At 41.4% G+C, this 21189-nt stretch overlaps 1 protein-coding gene across 2 annotated transcripts in view; it reads right to left on the reverse strand.

Annotated features, from left to right (window-relative positions):
• The window catches only part of RSAD1 (radical S-adenosyl methionine domain containing 1), a 67670-nt gene that overhangs the window by 9327 nt on the left and 37154 nt on the right, over nucleotides 1-21189 (reverse strand). For both annotated transcript variants that reach the window (XM_053708819.1, XM_053708809.1), the window contains exons 6-8: nucleotides 16420-16483; nucleotides 15651-15798; nucleotides 14934-14988 (exon numbers count right to left, since the gene is read on the reverse strand). In XM_053708819.1, coding sequence (XP_053564794.1) covers nucleotides 14934-14988; nucleotides 15651-15798; nucleotides 16420-16483 — 267 coding nt within the window. The remainder of the gene's footprint in view (nucleotides 1-14933; nucleotides 14989-15650; nucleotides 15799-16419; nucleotides 16484-21189) is intronic.

Here is a 21189-nt window from a genome sequence, read left to right on the forward strand (position 1 = left end):
TTTATTTTTTCACTCAGAGGTGTTGGAAAAAAATTTCTGCTAACTCTGTATGAGACTTGGCAGTTTGAAAGCTTGAAGCTTGTATCAGAATGTCGTCTAGGTATGGAGCTACCGAAATTCCTCGCGGTCTTAGCACCGCCAGAAGAGCCCCCAGGACCTTTGTGAAGATTCTTGGAGCCATAGCCAACCCGAATGGAAGAGCTACAAACTGGTAATGCCTGTCTAGGAAGGCAAACCTTAGGTACCGGTGATGATCTCTGTGAATCGGTATGTGAAGGTAAGCATCCTTTAAATCCACTGTGGTCATGTACTGACCCTTTTGGATCATGGGTAGAATTGTCCGAATAGTTTCCATTTTGAACGATGGAACTCTTAGGAATTTGTTTAGGATCTTTAAATCCAAGATTGGTCTGAAGGTTCCTTCTTTCTTGGGAACCACAAACAGATTTGAGTAAAATCCCTGTCCGTGTTCCGACCGCGGAACCGGATGGATCACTCCCATTAGTAACAGATCTTGTACGCAGCGTAGAAACGCCTCCTTCTTTATTTGGTTTGTTGACAACCTTGACAGATGGAATCTCCCCTTTGGGGGAGAGGATTTGAAGTCCAGAAGATATCCCTGAGATATGATCTCTAGCGCCCAGGGATCCTGGACATCTCTTGCCCAAGCCTGGGCGAAGAGAGAAAGTCTGCCCCCCACTAGATCCGTTCCCGGATCGGGGGCCCTCAATTCATGCTGTCTTAGGGGCAGCAGCAGGTTTTCTGGCCTGCTTGCCCTTGTTCCAGGACTGGTTAGGTCTCCAGCCTTGTCTGTAACGAGCAACAGCTCCTTCCTGTTTTGGTGCAGAGGAAGTTGATGCTGCTCCTGCTTTGAAATTACGAAAGGAACGAAAATTAGACTGTCTAGCCCTAGGTTTCGCTCTGTCTTGAGGCAGGGCATGGCCTTTACCTCCTGTAATGTCAGCAATAATTTCTTTCAAACCGGGCCCGAATAAGGTCTGCCCTTTGAAAGGTATGTTAAGTAACTTAGATTTAGAAGTAACGTCCGCTGACCAGGATTTTAGCCACAGTGCTCTGCGTGCCTGAATGGCGAATCCGGAATTCTTAGCCGTAAGTTTAGTTAAATGTACTACGGCATCTGAAACAAACGAATTAGCTAGCTTAAGTGTTTTAAGCCTGTTTGAAATCTCTTCGATAGTAATTGAGTCAAGAGTCTCTTCCAGGGACTCGGACCAAAAAGCGGCCGCGGCCGTGACAGACGCAATACATGCAAGGGGTTGCAATATAAAACCTTGTTGAACAAACATTTTCTTAAGGTAACCCTCTAATTTTTTATCCATTGGATCTAAAAAGGCACAGCTATCCTCCACCGGGATAGTGGTACGCTTAGCCAGAGTAGAAACTGCTCCCTCCACCTTAGGGATCGTCTGCCATAAGTCCCGTGTGGTGGCGTCTATTGGGAACATCTTTCTAAATACAGGAGGGGGGGAAAAGGGTACACCGGGCCTATCCCACTCCTTAGTAATTATCTCTGTAAGCCTCTTAGGTATAGGAAATACGTCAGTACTCGCCGGTACCGCATAGTATCTATCCAGCCTACATAATTTCTCTGGGATTGCAACGGTGTTACAATCATTCAGAGCCGCTAATACCTCCCCTAATAGAACGCGGAGGTTTTCAAGCTTAAACTTAAAATTAGAAATGTCTGAGTCCACTCTATTGGGATCAGAACCGTCACCTGCAGATTGAAGCTCTCCGTCCTCATGTTCCGCATACTGTGACCCAGTATCTGACATGGCCCTAGTATTATCAGCGCACTCTGTTCTCATCCCAGAGTGGTCACGCTTCCCTCTAAGTTCTGGTAATTTAGACAAAACTTCAGTCATAACATTAGCCATGTCCTGCAATGTGATTTGTAATGGCCGCCCTGAAGTACTCGGCGTTACCATATCACGCACCTCCCGAGCGGGAGATGCAGGTACTGACACGTGAGGGGAGTTAGTCGGCATAACTTTCCTCTCGTTGTCTGGTGAATGATGTTCAATTTGTACAGATTGACTTTTATTTAAAGTAGCATCAATGCAATTAGTACATAAATTTCTATTGGGCTCCACTTTGGCTTTAGCACATATAGCACAGAGATATTCCTCTGAGTCAGACATGTTAAACACACTAGCAAATAAACCAGCAACTTGGAAATACTTTTCAATTTAATTTTCAATAGTATGAAAAAACGTACTGTGCCTTTAAGAAGCACAGAAAGTTATGACAGTTGAGTAACAATAAAACGGATAAACTATAATCAAATTCTTTCCGGTAAAAATACAAATTTAGCAAAGGATTGCCCCCATTAGCAATGGATAACTAACCCTTAAATAGCAGAAAAAATGTACAGAATATAACGTTTTTTATCACAGTCAAAGCACTATCTCACAGGTCTGCTGTGAGTGATTACCTCCCTCAAAATAACTTTTGAAGACCCTTGAACTCTGTAGAGACGAACCGGATCATGCAGGGAAGAAAAACAGACTTGTGACTGAATTCCTGATGCGTAGTAAAAGCGCCAAATTAAGCCCCTCCCCCTCACACACAACAGTGAGGGAGATCAGTAAACTGTCATAAATTAAATAAAATGCCCGCCAAGTGAATAATTAGTGCCCAACACAATTTTTCACCCAGTACCTCAGAAAATTAAACGATTTAACATGCCAGCAAAACGTTTAACCTCAAATAAATAAATTGTCACAGAAAAACCTACTGCTAGCCGTTTCTCACTGCAATATAGGCTAAGGTTTTATTCATACAGTATCATTCCAGTGAAGTGCCATTCCCCAGAATACTGAAGTGAAAATATACATACATGACAGCCTGATACCAGTTGCTACTACTGCATTTAAGGCTGAACTTACTTTATATAGGTATTTGCAGTATTTTCTAGTCAATTCCATTCTCAGAAAATAATATGCTGCTACATACCTCTTTGCAGGTGAACCTGCCCGCTGTCCCCTGATCTGAAGTATACCTCACCCCTCAGATGGCCGAGAACAGCAACATGATCTTAACTACTCCGGTTAAAATCATATAGAAACTCAGGTAGATTCTTCTTCAAATTCTCCCTGAGAATGAACAACACACTCCGGTGCTGTTTTAAAATAACAAACTTTTGATTGAAGTCATAAAAACTAAGTAAAATCACCACAGTCCTCTCACACATCCTATCTATTAGTTGGGTGCAAGAGAATGACTGGGTGTGACGTAGAGGGGAGGAGCTATATAGCAGCTCTGCTGGGTGATCCTCTTGCACTTCCTGTTGGGGAGGAGTTAATATCCCAGAAGTAATGATGACCCGTGGACTGACCACACTTAACAGGAGAAAATGGGTTTAGTGTCCCTTTAATATAACAGTGCTGGTTGTGCAAAACTGGGGAATGGGTAATAAAGGGATTATCTATCTTTTTAACAATTCTGGAGAAGACTGACCCTTTAATAGTCACCATCCTATTGTTTTGCTCTTATGCTTGCAAGCTCTTTTCAATGCTGTTCTCTTACACATCTTCATAATGGGAGGAGCTTAGGTATTGCTGCTCTCTGTGACAGACGCAGGTCATGTGGCCTTTCTTTCATGTATGTTATTTAACTTTGCATAAAAACTGCAAAAATGTAAACCTCTCACTCTAAACAATACAAGTCGGAAAAATCTGTCGACAACACTGATCTGTGAACGTTCATCACTTCTGTCACAGGGAGCAAAAATATGTGAACATTAAGATGGCGGTGCCCAGTATACAAAATGAGGCGATTCACCAACTGGCACCAGTCAGGGGTAAAATAAAAGAGAGCTGCATTTAAAGGATGAAAACACTAGTATAGCCAGTAGTAACTATTCTCTGGAAGTTCTGTTTTGTGGTTTATTTTACAGTAAATAGATTTTATAGCATAGTACTGAGGTTATCTCCGGCCTTCCTCTAGTCATGGATGCCGCCATGTTGAAATCTAAATTTCCCTGCATTCCAGTGCTGACCTGTTTGCACATGTGCAGTAGCTCTCCTTCGGATACCTCAGTGTAACCTATGTTCCATAATGGTGGTGCCCATAATAAGCGGGAGGTGCATGAAATGTGGTTAGTGTGACATTACAGGGACATTCCTTCATTATTCATATAGAGCATGCTATTTTAAACAACTTTCTAATTTACTTCTAATATCAAATTTGCTTCATTTTCTTGGTATCCTTTGTTGAAGGGGCAGAGATGCACTACTGGGAGTTATCTGAATACATGTGGTATATATGTGCAGCCACCAATCAGCAGCTTGCTTTCAGTAGTACATTGCTGCTCCCAAGCATACCTAGGTATGCTTTCCAACAAAAAATACAAAGAGAAAAAAACAAATTTCATAATAGAAGTAAATTGGAAAGTGATCTTTTTTTCGTCTTCAAATAAGTTACAGTAATGAGCACTACACTTGCATTTGGAATCAACAGTGCATTTAAAACCTCATAAAAAACATACCATAGACTGGTTGATATTTATCAATGATGCATAAATAATTTTGGATTATACAGAATTTAATCTTTAATAATTTGCTTTAATAAATCAAATGCAGTAAATTTACGCTGCATTTAATCCTATTTCATTACACTAGAGAGCAAGGAAACTGCATTGTGTATACTTACATTTCCAAATTATTGTTTTTATTCTTAATTTTTTGTTTTATTTAGCATATAAGCAGAAAATTGAACAAGGATATCATTATAATGGTACATAATGTTAAATATATTTTATTGTGATTTCTCCAAGAATAAAAAAAACATAAGTTTACAGATAATTATCTAATTTGTTACTTTACGGTTATCAAGTTTATAATTTTGCCCGTCATAATGGCAGTTATAAAAATATATAGCATCATTTTTAGTCATTGAAATTACACAGTCAATAATATAATCCTAAAAGCTTCATATAGTTTCATTATTTAAACTAACACTTAAATGAACATAAAATTCCAAACTGAATCCCCACATAAAACGTTTAATTAAGTGTAGTGTAAAAAAACAAACAAAAAAACAACTAATTTTGCATCATTGTAGTTTTGTTAGTTATTTCTGTATGCTGCAGCCTTTACTTCTCTGGCATAACATGCAGCACAGTGATTGGTTATCAGTGCAGGAACTGTTGTATATTGGCCCCTAACTAGCCACAGCAAAAGAAATAAGATAAACATAGGCTTTCAAAGTGCAAGTACCATAGCTGAAAAATTATGCAAATTTTACTAACAAAATTATAGTTTTAATACATTTATTTTGTATGTATAACTATTACAATACCATACATCCCAATATTTCCCCAAGACGTCCTGAAACAGGGTGGTGAGGAGGGCTTGGAAGTGGTTGCTGTAGGAGCGGAGCTGCTACAGACCTCCCAACTATCCCTATTTGAGAGGGACAGTCCCTGATTTTAAGCTCTGTGCCTCTAAGACAGTCTAGTCTAGTCCAAGACAGTGTAGTCCAAAAATAAACTTTCATGATTCAGATAGAGAATGTCATTTTAAACAATTTTCCAATTTACTTTCATCACTAATTTTGCTTTGTTCTCTTTATATTCTTAGTTGAAAGCTAAACTTAGGAGGTTCATATACTAATTTCTAAGCCCTTGAAGGCCGCCTTTTCTCTCAGGGCATTTTGACAGTTTTTCCACACTAGAGGGTGCTAGTTCATGTGTGTCATATAGATAACACTGTGTTCATGCACGTGGAGTTCAGGTGAGCCAGCTCTAAAATGGATGTCTGTCAAAATAACTGAAATAAGGGGGCAGTTTGCAAAGGGTTAGAAACAAGGTAATCACAGAGGTAAAAAGTGTATTTATATAACTGTGTTGGTTATGCAAAACTAGTGAAAGAAACATTTTTGGTTTCATATCTGAGCTGGACAGGTAGCTCAGCATGCTAAGGCACTGTGGCTGATCTCTGTAGCAACCCAAGGGTTGCAGGTTCAATCCCTGGCGAGGTCCACTCAGCCTTTCATCCTTCCAATGTATAGTTTTGCTTATTTTTAAATAAAATTGCTCTGATTTTCAGACTCCTAACCAAGCCCCAAAGTTTTAGGAGAATACTGACGTATACCTATTCCAGCTTGCTTATGTTTGTGTAAAGAGTCTTTTCCTATGCAAAGGAAGGAGGGGGTGTCTGATATTTCCAGTAACCTTATACTGATATAAACAGAGCTAAACTGGAAGCTTCTACGTAAGTTTTTAAACAGTTTTATACTGGATTTTTATATCAGTATCTGTGCATATTCTTCTTTATAGCAGTGTCTATTACATGCAGTTATATGAAAATTGGTGTATACTGTCCCTTTAAGTATAACATACTTGAAGTCCCAATAAAGAGATCCTCACCCTGCTCAGGTGCGTGCAGTGGGAGGAGCTAGCATGTACATAGCTGCATCCAGTGGTTACAAAACTTGTGCAAACGAACCCCTCGCATACTTGCAAGTTACACATACTTGCCAACCGTTTAGATTTTCCTGGGACAGTTACCGTTTTATCCAATCATATAATCGTCCTAGCACAATTCTACCCCGATTTGTGGTTTTGGCAAGGATCATAAATGAGGTTTTTGTTGGTCTAATCATGTATATATTTGTTTGTGGTATCTGAGTCTCCTGCACTTTGTATTGCAACTACAGATATAAATCTAATTTGGTGAACTGGCACCTGCGGACCTCCTAAAATCTACCAATGAATACAATATTCAGTATGTGTGCAATTTACATGGGTATTTGTTGCTACATCAGAAGGGGTGGGCTATGAAAACGTGGTGGGAATGTTTTAGAATAATGATACATATACAGTACAGATTAAATAAAGTCAACACAGAACATTATTTTTTTCTCTCCAAAAAAGCCCTTTAAAGAATATTAAATTCAGGTGTTTATGTATGCAGTGTACCTATAAGAAATGAAGCACTGCATTGCTAAATATCTGTATAAAAACATAATTTATGCTTACCTGATAAATTTATTTCTCTTGTAGTGTATCCAATCCACGGATCATCCATTACTTGTGGGATATTCTCCTTCGCAACAAGAAGTTGCAAGAGGATCACCCACAGCAGAGCTGCTATATAGCTCCTCCCCTCACTGCCATATCCAGTCTTTCGACCGAAACAAGCCGAGAAAGGAGAAAGCATAGGGCGCAGTGGTGACTGTAGTTTAATTAAAATTTAGACCTGCCTGAAAAGGACAGGGCGGGCCGTGGACTGGATACACTACAAGAGAAATAAATTTATCAGGTAAGCATAAATTATGTTTTCTCTTGTTAAGTGTATCCAGTCCACGGATCATCCATTACTTGTGGGATACCAATACCAAAGCTAAAACACTCGGATGATGGGAGGGACAAGGCAGGAACTTAAATGGAAGGAACCACTGCCTGTAGAACCTTTCTCCCAAAAACAGCCTCCGAAGAAGCAAAAGTATCAAATTTGGAAAATTTGGAAAAAGTATGAAGCGAAGACCAAGTCGCAGCCTTGCAAATCTGTTCAACAGAGGCCTCATTTTTAAAGGCCCAGGTGGGAGCCACAGCTCTAGTAGAATGAGCTGTAATCCTTTCAGGAGGCTGCTGTCCAGCAGTCTCATAGGCTAAACGGATTATACTCCGAAGCCAAAAAGAAAGAGAGGTTGCCAAGGCCTTCTGTCCTCTCCTCTGTCCAGAGTAAACAACAAACAGGTTAGATGTTTGGCGAAAATCTTTAGTAGCCTGTAAGTAAAACTTCAAGGCACGGACTACGTCTAGATTATGCAAAAGACGTTCATTCTTTGAAGAAGGATTAGGACATAATGATGGAACAACAATCTCTTGATTGATATTCTTGTTAGAAACCACCTTAGGTAAAAACCCAGGTTTTGTACGCAGAACAACTTTATATGAATGAAAGATCAGATAAGGAGAATCACAATGTAAGGCAGATAACTCCGAGACTCTTCGAGCCGAGGAAATAGCCATCAGAAAAATAACTTTCCATGAAAGAAGTTTGATATCAATAGAATGAAGGGGTTCAAACGGAACCCCTTGAAGAACTTTAAGAACCAAGTTTAAGCTCTATGGAGGAGCAACAGGTTTAAACACAGGCTTAATTCTAACTAAAGCCTGACAAAATGCCTGAACGTCTGGAACTTCTGCCAGACGCATGTGTAAAAGAATAGACAGAACAGAAATCTGTCCCTTTAAAGAACTAGCTGATAATCCTTTGTCCAAACCCTCTTGGAGGAAGGACAATATCCTAGGAATCCTAACCCTACTCCATGAGTAATTCTTGGATTCACACCAATGAAGATATTTACGCCATATCTTGTGGTAAATTTTCCTGGTGACAGGCTTTTGTGCCTGTATTAAGGTATCAATTACTGACTCGGAGAAGCCACGCTTTGATAGGATCAAGCGTTCAATCTCCATGCAGTCAGTCTCAGAGAAAGTAGATTCGGATGGTTGAAAGGACCTTGTATTAGAAGGTCTTGTCTCAGAGGCAGAGTCCATGGTGGAAAGGATGACATGTCCACTAGGTCTGCATACCACGTCCTGCGTGGCCACGCAGGCACTATCAATATCACCAATGCTCTTTCCTGTTTGATTTTGGCAATCAGACGAGGGAGCAGAGGAAACGGTGGAAACACATAAGCCAGGTTGAAGAACCAAGGCGCTGCTAGAGCATCTATCAGTGCCGCTTCTGGGTCCCTGGACCTGGATCCGTAACAAGGAAGCTTGGCGTTCTGGCGAGACGCCATGAGATCCAATTCTGGTTTGCCCCAACGGAGAACCAATTGAGCAAACACCTCCGGATGGAGTTCCCATTCCCCCGGATGAAAAGTCTGACGACTTAGAAAATCCGCCTCCCAGTTCTCTACACCTGGGATATGGATCGATGACAGGTGGCAAGAGTGAGTCTCTGCCCAGCGAATTATCTTGGAGACGTCTGACATCGCTAGGGAACTCCTGGTTCCCCCTTGATGGATGATGTAAGCCACAGTCGTGATGTTGTCCGACTGAAATCTGATGAACCTCAGTGTTGCTAGCTGAGGCCAAGCCAGAAGAGCATTGAATATTGCTCTTAACTCCAGAATATTTATTGGGAGGAGTTTCTCCTCCTGAGTCCATGAACCCTGAGCCTTCAGGGAGTTCCAGACTGCACCCCAACCTAGAAGGCTGGCATCTGTTGTTACAATTGTCCAATCTGGTCTGCGAAAGGTCATACCCTTGGACAGATGGGCCCGAGATAACCACCAGAGAAGAGAATCTCTGGTTTCCTGATCCAGATTTAGTAGAGGGGACAAATCTGTGTAATCCCCATGCCACTGACTGAGCATGCATAATTGCAGTGGTCTGAGATGCAGGCGCGCGAATGGCACGCTACCATTAAGCCGATTACTTCCATGCACTGAGCCACCGTGGGGCGCGGAATGGAGTGAAGAACACGGCAAGCATTTAGAAGTTTTGATAACCTGGACTCCGTCAGGTAAATTTTCATTTCTACAGAATCTATTAGAGTCCCTAGGAAGGAAACCCTTGTGAGAGGAGATAGAGAACTCTTTTCTTCGTTCACTTTCCACCCATGCGGCCTCAGGAATGCCAGAACTATCTCTGTATGAGATTTGGCAATTTGAAAGCTTGACGCCTGTATCAGGATGTCGTCCAGGTAAGGAGCCACCGCTATGCCTCGCAGTCTTAGGACCCCCAGAAGTGAGCCCAGAACCTTTGTAAAAATTCTTGGGGCTGTAGCCAACCCGAATGGAAGAGCTACAAATTGGTAATGCCTGTCTAGAAAGGCAAACCTCAGGAACTGATGATGATTCTTGTGAATCGGAATGTGAAGGTAGGCATCCTTTAAGTCCACTGTGGTCATGTACTGACCCTCTTGGATCATGGGTAAAATGGTTCGAATAGTTTCCATCTTGAATGACGGAACTCTGAGGAATTTGTTTAGGATCTTTAAATCCAAAATTGGTCTGAAGGTTCCCTCTTTTTTGGGAACCACAAACAGATTTGAATAAAACCCCTGTCCTTGTTCCGTCCGCGGAACTGGATGGATCACTCCCATTACAAGGAGATCTTGTACGCAGCTTAGGAATGCCTCTTTCTTTATCTGGTTTGCAGATAATCTTGAAAGGTGAAATCTCCCTTGTGGAGGAGAAGCTTTGAAGTCCAGAAGATATCCCTGAGATATGATCTCCAACGCCCAGGGATCCTGAACATCTCTTGCCCACGCCTGGGCGAAGAGAGAGAGTCTGCCCCCTACTAGATCCGTTGTCGGATAGGGGGCCGCTCCTTCATGCTGTCTTAGAGGCAGCAGCAGGCTTTCTGGCCTGCTTGCCCTTGTTCCAGGCCTGCTTGGATTGAGCAAAAGTTCCCTCTTGTTTTGAAGCAGAGGAAGTTGATGCTGCACCTGCCTTGAAATTTCGAAAGGCACGAAAATTAGACTGTTTGGCCTTTGATTTGGCCCTGTCCTGAGGAAGGGTATGACCCTTACCTCCAGTAATGTCAGCAATAATTTCTTTCAAACCAGGCCCGAATAAGGTCTGCCCCTTGAAAGGAATGTTGAGTAATTTAGACTTTGAAGTCACATCAGCTGACCAGGATTTGAGCCATAGCGTCCTACGCGCCTGGATGGCGAATCCGGAATTCTTAGCCGTTAGTTTAGTCAAATGAACAATGGCATCAGAAACAAATGAGTTAGCTAGCTTAAGAGTTCTAAGCTTGTCAACAATTTCAGTCAATGGAGCTGTATGGATGGCCTCTTCCAGGGCCTCAAACCAGAATGCCGCCGCAGCAGTGACAGGCGCAATGCATGCAAGGGGATGTAAAATAAAACCTTGTTGAATAAACATTTTCTTAAGGTAACCCTCTAATTTTTTATCCATTGGATCTGAAAAAGCACAACTGTCCTCAACCGGGATAGTGGTACGCTTTGCTAAAGTAGAAACTGCTCCCTCCACCTTAGGGACAGTCTGCCATAAGTCCCGTGTAGTGGCATCTATTGGAAACATTTTTCTAAATATAGGAGGTGGGGAAAAGGGCACACCGGGCCTATCCCACTCCTTACTAATAATTTCTGTAAGCCTTTTAGGTATTGGAAAAACATCAGTACTCACCGGCACTGCATAGTATTTATCCAGCCTACACAATTTCTCTGGCACTGCAATTGTGTCACAGTCATTCAGAGCAGATAATACATCCCCAAGCTATACACGGAGGTTCTCAAGCTTAAATTTAAAATTAGAAATCTCTGAATAAGGTCTCCCCGATTCAGAGACGTCACCCACAGACTGAAGCTCTCCGTCCTCAGGTTCTGCATATTGTGACGCAGTATCAGACATGGCTCTTACAGCATCTATGCGCTCTGTATCTCGTCTAACCCCAGAGCTATCGCGCTTGCCTCTCAATTCAGGCAATCTGGATAATACCTCTGACAGGGTATTATTCATGATTGCAGCCATGTCCTGCAAAGTAATCGCTATGGGCGTCCCTGATGTACTTGGCGCCATATTAGCGTGCGTCCCTTGAGCGGGAGGCGAAGGGTCCGACACGTGGGGAGAGTTAGTCGGCATAACTTCCCCCTAGACAGACCCCTCTGGTGACAATTCTTTTATAGATAAAGACTGATCTTTACTGTTTAAGGTGAAATCAATACATTTAGTACACATTCTCCTATGGGGCTCCACCATGGCTTTTAAACATAATGAACAAGTATCCTCTGTTTCAGACATGTTTGTACAGACTAGCAATGAGACTAGCAAGCTTGGAAAACACTTTAAAGCAAGTTAACAAGCAATATAAAAAACGTTACTGTGCCTTTAAGAGAAACAAATTTTGACAAAATTTGAAATAACAGTGAAAAACAAAATTTTTACAGTGTATGTAACAAGTCAGCAGAGCATTGCACCCACTTGCAAATGGATGATTAACCCCTTAATAACAAAAACTGAATAATAAATGACAAAAACGTTTATTAAACACAGTCACAACAACTGCCACAGTCTACTGTGATTGTTACCCTCCTCAAACACGACTTTGAAGCCTTTTGAGCCCTTCAGAGATGTCCTGTATCATGCAGAGGGAAGCTGAATGTCTCTGTCAGTATTTTTAGCTGCACAGAAAAGCACTAAAAAAGGCCCCTCCCACTCATATTACAACAGTGGAAAGCCTCAGGAAACTGTTTCTAGGCAAAAATCAAGCCAGCCATGTGGAAAAAAACTAGGCCCCAATAAGTTTTGTTACCAAACATATATAAAAACGATTAACATGCCAGCAAACGTTTTATATTACACTTTTATAAGAGTATGTATCGCTGTTAATAAGCCTGATACCAGTCGCTATCACTGTATTTAAGGCTTAACTTACATTAATCTGGTATCAGCAGCATTTTTCTAGCAAATTCCATCCCTAGAAATATGTTAACTGCACATACCTTATTGCAGGAAAACCTGCACGCCATTCCCCCTCTGAAGTTACCTCACTCCTCAGAATATGTGAGAACGGCAGTGGATCTTAGTTACTTCTGCTAAGATCATGGAAATCACAGGCAGATTCTTCTTCTAATGCTGCCTGAGATGAAACAGTACACTCCGGTACCATTTAAAAATAACAAACTTTTGATTGAAGTTAATACACCACTCTCCTCTAACTACGTCCATCTTTGTTGAGAGTTGCAAGAGAATGACTGGATATGGCAGTGAGGGGAGGAGCTATATAGCAGCTCTGCTGTGGGTGATCCTCTTGCAACTTCCTGTTGGGAAGGAGAATATCCCACAAGTAATGGATGATCCGTGGACTGGATACACTTAACAAGAGAAATAAGTGTTTTTAACTAAATAAAAAACATGTTGATTTGCAAAACCTTGTACATTGTGCTAAGAATTGCAGTTTAGGGTAGAATTTATGTTCCTGTTTTGCTTTGCTGAGGCCAGTTAAGTACAGGTATAAAGTAGCTTGTACTCTGATCTAAACAATCAGTGTGTAGTATGTTGTAGAATAACAAAAGTCACCATCATAAGTATAATGACAAACTCTCTGGTGGGAATAGAACCAGCATGCTTTTCAGAAGTACTTTACAGCAAAATCAGGGAAAATAAATAATGAATGAATATTACAATGGTCTTTTATTTTCTATAAAGTGACATAAATAATTGTAGTATTAAAGGGACGCTTAACACTAAATACATTTCATGCACCTGCCTCAAATCATGGGTGCTGCGTTTATGGAACCTAAAACACAGCAGGTATGTCAAGGAGAGTACCTGCACAAGTGCAAACAGCACTCGAATGTATTGAATTGCTCCCATTTAGTAAGTTCCAAACTGATTCATGGTTTATTATTATTACTATTATTAATAATTACTTATACAGCACAAAGTAGAATACATTTATGGGGTACATTACAATACATACAGTAAAAACAATAGGGTAGGTTACATGTGAGGATACATTATGTCCTGCCCTTTGCACAATCAGTGATAGGAGCACTAGCTGCTTTACCTTTATTTTATTAACTGAAATAGCTGCCACCTATACGAAAATGTGGATACTGCACTACCAGCTATAGAAAACTTACGTCAATAAGAGGTGGCAGCAGTAATAAACCTCCCAGTGGGGGTCGGAGACATACAGCTTAGCCCATTTAAAAGGTTCCTGCAGCCTCTTTAAAGGGACAGTCTAGTCTAAATTAAACTTTCATGATTCAGATAGTACAGCAATTATAAACAAGTTTCCAATTTACTTTAACCATCAAATTTGCTTTGCTCTCTTGGTATTCTTTGTGGAAAGCTAAACCTAGGTAGGCTTATATGCTCATTTCTAAACCATTAAACTGCCTCTTATCTCAGTGCATTTTTTACAGTTAGACACTGTTAGTTCATGTGTGCCATATCCATAACATTGTGCTCAATCCCGTGAAGTTATTTAAGAGTCAGCACTGATTGGCTAAAACGCATGTCTGTCAAAAGCACTGAGATAAGGGGGCAGTTTGCAGAGGCTTAGATACAAGATAATCACAGAGGTAAAAAGTGTATTAATATAACTGTGTTTGTTATGCAAAACTGGGGAATCAGTAATAAAGGGATTATCTTTTTAAACAATATAAATTCTGGAGTAGACTGTCCCTTTAACTACTATAAACTCCCCTCAGCTAGTCGCCCTAGTATATTGTCCCTTTAACAGTGAGATAAGTAACACAAGCAAGTGCTCTGCACTAATATTTAATGCAAACGGATTAGATTAAATATTTAAAAAATGATTTAAGGGACATGGAACCCCAAAAGTTTCTTTCATGACTCAGATGGAAAATAGATTTTTAAAGAACTTTCCAATTTACTTCTATTATCAATTTTGCTTCATTCTCTCTGTATCCTTTGCTGAAGGAGCAGCAATGCAACTACTGAGAGCTAGCTGAACACATCGGTAAGCCAATGACAAGAGGCATATATGCGCAGCTACCAATCAGCAGCTAGCTCCCAGCTCCTGACCCTACCTAGGTAATGCTTTTCAACAAAAGATAACAAGAGAACTAGGTAAAATAGATAATAGAAGTTAATTGAAACGTTGTTTAAAACTGCATTCTCTATGTAAACCATGAAGGAAATATTTTGGGTTTCATGTCCCTTTTAAAAAAAAAAAAAAAAAAAAAATAGCGATGTGTTTTTAAAAACACTATTTGAAATTCAAAGCCCCATGCTGTGTAGCCCAAGCATTCTGCTGAATTCCATATCACTTGAACTAAAAATGTTATGGGGTAATTGGATTTTGAGTATAGTATCCCTTTAACTGGCAGTGCAAAAGGATTAATTCCATAATTAATGTCATGTTATCTCTCCGCTGTCATGTTTTTTTGCTAGAAAGTTCTAGTCTCCCTCTTTCTAGGTAACGCCCCAAAGGATCCAGTCATACTCACATCATGTGTAATCCCGGTGTCTGTACGTAGACCTAGAACCAACGTCTCCGATAAGCTGATAAACAAAACAAGATCAGAAGGTAGAACTGAGGGAGAGAGGGAATGGGGGACCATAGACAGTAAACACATGATATTGTTATATAAAATGCTTAATTATCCCTAGTAAATCAACTTTGCAGTATACTTTTATATTGCAGGATTCTCAAGGCTAACCCTGCTGAAGATCTTTACCTCACTGTCCCCAGCTGATAAGCTGTAGTTTTTTCTAAAATAATTACTGTGGCTAACTGTGTCTACTCCAATAACAAGCACAGCTTGGCTTCTCAAAATAAGGTAACTGGTGGGTGGAGTTTGGCTACTGAAAAACATCTGCAGCAAACAAAGTTTTATTTCATTTTTTAAAACGTTTAAACTTGGCTGAAGTGCTCTTCTTTACTCAATGGTGGCTAACCTTGGCACCCCAGATGTTTTGAAACTACATTTCCCATGATACTTAGGTCTAGTTGAGTATCATGGGAAATGTAGTTCTGAAACACCAGGGGTGCCAAGTTTAGCCATCACTGTTCTATAGCAAAACAAGAGAAATTTATTTTAATCACAAGGTGCTTTGTGTCCTTTTATTATGGGGCTGGTGCTTTGTGTCCCTTTATTAGGGGGCTGGGGTTCAGCATTATGAAAGGTGGGTGTAGTTTTCTTTTTACACCTGATGGAACTTACACATCCAGGTCACTCAGTAGAGTTACTTTGCGTGTGCCATGTCCGTATAGCGTCACTTCCCTCATCCAGGGTTCAGGTTCCAGAGTTTGTATCCGAGCTTCTCGCCTTACTCCACCACTTCCTCGTGGCACAAAACGTCCGTGGGCTCCTGTAGACCATGAGAATGATGGGATCAATAAGCTTTCTCATAATCAACTGCAGACGTTCCAACTTAATAAAAAACTCAACTTTTAAGCAACTTTCTAATTTACTCCTATAGGCAATTTTTATTTGCTCTCTTGGTTTCTTTATTTAAAAATCAGGAATTTAAGCTTAGGAGCCGGCCCATGTTTGGTTCAGCACCGGGGTAGCGCTTGCTGATTGGTGTAGTCACCAATCAGCAAACGCTAACCAGGGAGCTGAACCAAAAATGGTCCGGCTCCTAAGCTTAAATTATTGCTTTTTCAAATAAAGATACCAAGAGAACGAAATTAATAATATAAATAAATTAGAAAGTTGCTTAAAATTGCATGCTCTATCTGAATCGCGAAGGAAAAAATGTGGGTTTAATAGCCCTTTAACTAATTAAATGTTGCATAATTAAATATACTAGTTTCAACTTAATTTTAATGCAAACTGCTTTACATTTGCTCAAATAGTTTTTTTTATTATTATTCTTAAAGATGAATGGAAACAATATGATACATAACTTTCACTGCAAAAATCCTATGTAAAATGTAAACAGCATAATAATAATGTGTATCACCGGCAGCTAACAATTTGGACTTACCTGGTCCAACCCCAATGTACTGTTTTCCAAGCCAATAAGATTGGTTGTGGGTACTGAGAGCTCCCTACAGAAAGAGACATTGAGTATGAGGTTGGTTTCTGGTCTTGTTTGTTTTTTATATATGCATACTATAAGGAAAATGTATTAATTGTGTGTTTATGTGCGCCAACCAAGGGGCAACTAATTTGCCACAAATCACCAGTATGAAAGTGCACTAATACAAAAATATTTATTTTAAAAAGTGTTGCACAAAAAAAATAAAAAATCAAGTTAAAGGCCAATTGACTTTACATAAATTTAGAAACATTGACCTAAAAAGGTTGCAAAATTGCTCTGGTTGTATGGTGAGACTGATTTTACCAACAACAAAAAAAAGTGTCATGCCACCTGTCGCAGCACATTGAGAGTTAAAAGGAGAGTTCCAAGGATTTTTAAGATCAGAACTGAGTTAAAGGGACAGTACAGTCACAATTAGACATTCATGATTTAGACAGAGCATACAATTTTAAACAACTTTTCAATTTACTTCTATTGTTTAATTTGCTTCCTTCTCTTGTTATCCTTTGCTGAAAAAGGTTTATCTAAGTAAGCTCAGGAGCAGTAAATAACCTAGGTTCTAGCTGCTGATTGGTGGCTGCATATATATATACACCGATTGTCATTGGCTCGCTCATGTGCTCAGTCAGCAACCAGTAGTGCATTGCTGCTCCTTCAACAAATGATACCAAGAGAATGAAACACATTTGATTATACGATAGAAGTAAACTGGAAAGTTGTTTAAAATGGTATGTTCTACCTAAATCATTTCCTTTCATGTCCCTTTAAGTGATCTAACAGAGAAGGGGTACAGTGTTGTCTATGGCTTTTATGGCGCAATCTTAATCTAAATCAGATCCATACACAGCACAGTTAAAATATTTACAAGCTATAGTTGCCCCTTTTGAATATGAATAAAATAAATAATGAGACCAAACTATTAAAATTCTAGTTCGTTGTCTGTTTGTTTCATGGTGTTTACATTTGCAAAAAAAACATAAATTATGCTTACCTGATAATTTTCTTTTCTTCTGATGGAAAGAGTCCACAGCTGCATTCATTACTTTTGGAAAATTAAGAACCTGGCCACCCGAAGGAGGTAAAGACACCCTAGCCAAAGGCTTAAATATAGGAACAAGGAACAGTAGAAGAAATATCAGGGTGAAAGGTGCCAGAAGAATAAAATAAGGACGCCCCACATGAAAAGGTATTAAATAATTTATGTTTTTCTTCTTAAATGGAAAGAGTCCACAGCTGCATTCATTACTTTTGGGAAAACAATACCCAAGCTATAGAGGACACTGAATGCCAAGACGGTAGGGTACAATAGGTGGCCCATTCTGAGGGCACCAAGCCTGAAACCACTGCCCACAAAAACCCCAGCTTTGTCCGAAGCTGAGAAAACTTTGAAAGGAAAAGCCCAGAGGACACTGACCCGCAGGTAGTCCAGAGCCTAGCTAGAGACCGTAAAATCGGACTCAACTGAGCCAACAGGCCTCCAGGAGACACCGTCGCCCAACAGTCCGTCCCTCACTACTTACCCCTCACTAAAGAAGTGAACACCAGCCTAAACTCCCAAAGGGATAGGGCCAGAAGAACCGAAGGAAAAAAACGAAAGTTCACAAATCCATAAAGGAAACTCCCCAGAGCGAGCCCAGCTCACAAGGGCCCAAATGGGTCCTGACGGACAGGGGAGACTACGCCTAGACCAGAAAAAAAACAGGAGGTATAGGACCGGGCATAGGGACAGAGAAACTTTCTCTCAAACGTTGTGCAAAAGCACCAAAAGGCAACAGAAGACAGAGTCCTCACATCGTCCATACTTGGAACACTAAAGTATTCCGCTAAAAAAAAACGTGTAACAGACCTAGACGAAAAAACCCAGAGTCAAGAACACGCCGCCATCCTTAGGATGACACAGAGAAAACTTGCTGAGAGCAAAAGCGCCCAACAAAAGAACAGATTGCAAAAGACAACTCCCAGACAGAGGGCACATGCTAGACAATCCAAGCTGCCAGACCTACCCACAGGTCTTCCAAAGAAAGGGGAATCATAACCTCCACGAGGTCCCCCAAGCAAGAGAAGTGACACCCAAAAACCTGAAGTGGAACAATCCTAGACCCTCTGCTTGTAAGCTTAGGGAGCTAGCTATAGCTACTATGCCCACCTAGATCCTGTAGATGACAACGTCTCTCAGAACCCACTCCCAGCCGGGCCAGTCCCAGCAACGGCAGGTCTGAAACAGGGGAACAGAAGAACCCCAAAACCATCTATAAACGAGCGGAAGAATGGTCACAGCCAATCCAACAGAGCACGGGTGCAACCCGACTCCTTAGAACAGACAACAGGACCATAGACCCAAAGGATCTATCAAAACGTTCCAACTTAGTCTTGACACAGAGCCAGCAAGACTCCAAATGGAACGTAACAACCCAGAGAGAATATCCCTCTCTGCTAGGGAAACTCACAGGTCCCATCTCCTGATCCAGGAGAAGCCCTAAGAAAAAGGACTATATCTCCATAAAAAGCTCTCACCCAAGAAGGGGAAAGGCCAAAAGGCAGCACCTTCCACAAGCCACAGGCTAACGGAGAGCCCTGTTGAAAGTGATTCCCCTAAAAACTAGCCTGCTAACACGCAATCAATGTGCAATAGTAGCAGCAGTGCCACTGCCAGTCCATTCACCTGCAGAACAGAGAATTCAATGGATACTACAGCAAGCTGACCAAGGGAAACTGCCTAAGGTGCAAAACAAGCCCAATGAGCAACCACACTCAGAAAACCTTGCCAACCAAGAACAGGTCAAGTAATCCAAGTAAAAGGACATAGCCCAAGTCTACAGGAACTGGGGAACCCAGAACCAACCCTGGAGCCTAAAGGTCCGGTACCACCCCACAACGGGATCCACAAGGGAAAATGCTGAGTGAAACTCAGCAACCGGAAGCCCCAGAGAGAACATGTCCAAACCCCCAATTGTTTAACAATACCCACAAAGTTAATACCCCGTCTGAATAACAACCCAGACCACAGGGGACACTAATGCAATATCCAGATCAACCCAGATAACGAGAAAAAACTTGCAAGTCCTGATCAAAGGAAGAGAACACCCCTTGCCGAAGTCCCACTCTCCAAAGGAGCTAAGGCGGTAAAAGCTGACAACAACGCTAGAGCTTCTAGATGCACCAACAGCCTCAGGACAAAAAAAAGGGAATATCTCGAGGTCAAAACAACTCGAGCAAAGGCTGGTCTCCAAATCACCTCCGTACATGCGGATGATCACAGGGAAAAAGGGGCGCAAACCATCCCCAGTACGGGGAGGAACCCCAAGCAAGCCCAAGGAGACCACGCCCAGTGTCCCTAACATGGAACAAACATCTCCCAGGCCCCTAAAAGGAAGCCTAACATGGAGACCATAAAGGAAGACCAAAAAGTCTCAGAATAAACAGCTAGACAGTACACAGTCGATGTGCAATAGCTGCAACTTGTTACATTCTGTAACCCAACTGCTGCAAGGCAGCTGAACTACCCTTCAAACTACTAGCTGCTGAGGACCAGTTTAAAAACAATCCTCGAGCCTCAAAAGAAAAAGGGCAAACCGGCGGAAAGAAGGCGCTAAGCCCTCAAACTCTCCACCACGTGGGAGAGAAACTCTAGGGTCTAGCAATACCAGACGCCATAGAGAACGACGCAGCAGAAACTCCGCTGACCCAGTCATCCAAATTGAAGGCTATAAGGACTGAGACAATCATTCCTGCCTTGTAGACCCACAGGTCCTCTAGAATGCTTAGTTGAATGTAAAAACAAATAACATGAGCACTCAACAGGACCAGCCTGCACCCAGGTCCTAACCGTCAAGCTGCAAAAATCCTCCCTCAGAGGAGAAGAAGGGAAAACAGACAAACATAGGACTAACATGTCCTCAAAAACACTTCCGAAAAAAGTAACAGAGTGTATCAATCCCAGTTTAAGATTCCCGAAGGAAAATAATAAACAAATTAAAAGACATCCTAATCGGATAAAAAGAAAATATAAGGCAACCTGTAGGTTAACGCCCAATAAGAAAACAGGCCTACAGCAGGACCAGCCAAACGGAGCCCTAATCTTCTAAAAAACTGGGAAAGAGCTCAAAAAGAACAGTCAGGAGATTACATTATCCCCACATGTCTAATGAGGTTCACCATTCGAAGCAGACTGAAAATTCCCAAATCCGAGAAGGATAGGATCATTTAATAACTGAAAAACATGTCTTAGTTAGACGCTAAGGCGCGCCACTCTATAATGAAAGGCGCAACACTCAGGCACAGTTACACCCACAGGTAACTGTACAGACCCTCCCCAAGGTGGTAGACCCGGGACAATAGGGCACAAGCACAATCACACATTTACGTCTGGACTGCAGACGAATAATCGCCAAAAATATGGGGAAGCGAAAACATGCTGCAACCTCCGGGGGAACACGCCGCCCTGCATGGAGGAATAATCATAAACTGGGTTACCCGCATGTGTAGAAGTATTGAACAGTAGGGAACTCGCCTCTAGGAGGACAGGACCCCCAGAGGCGGATGGCTCAGCTGTCCCTTGATTCCCCAAGCCCATGGAACAAGGCGCTCTCATATGGCATACAGAACAAAACTGGTTGACATGTGTCAACGAGGCCAATCCGGATTCTTCACCGGACGCATAATCTGAATTTAAAACCGTCTCAGTATCAGAATCCTCCATAACTAGATAGAGGA

This window comes from Bombina bombina, chromosome 1 (assembly GCF_027579735.1).
Source record: "Bombina bombina isolate aBomBom1 chromosome 1, aBomBom1.pri, whole genome shotgun sequence".
In the NCBI taxonomy this organism is placed as follows: domain Eukaryota; kingdom Metazoa; phylum Chordata; class Amphibia; order Anura; family Bombinatoridae; genus Bombina; species Bombina bombina.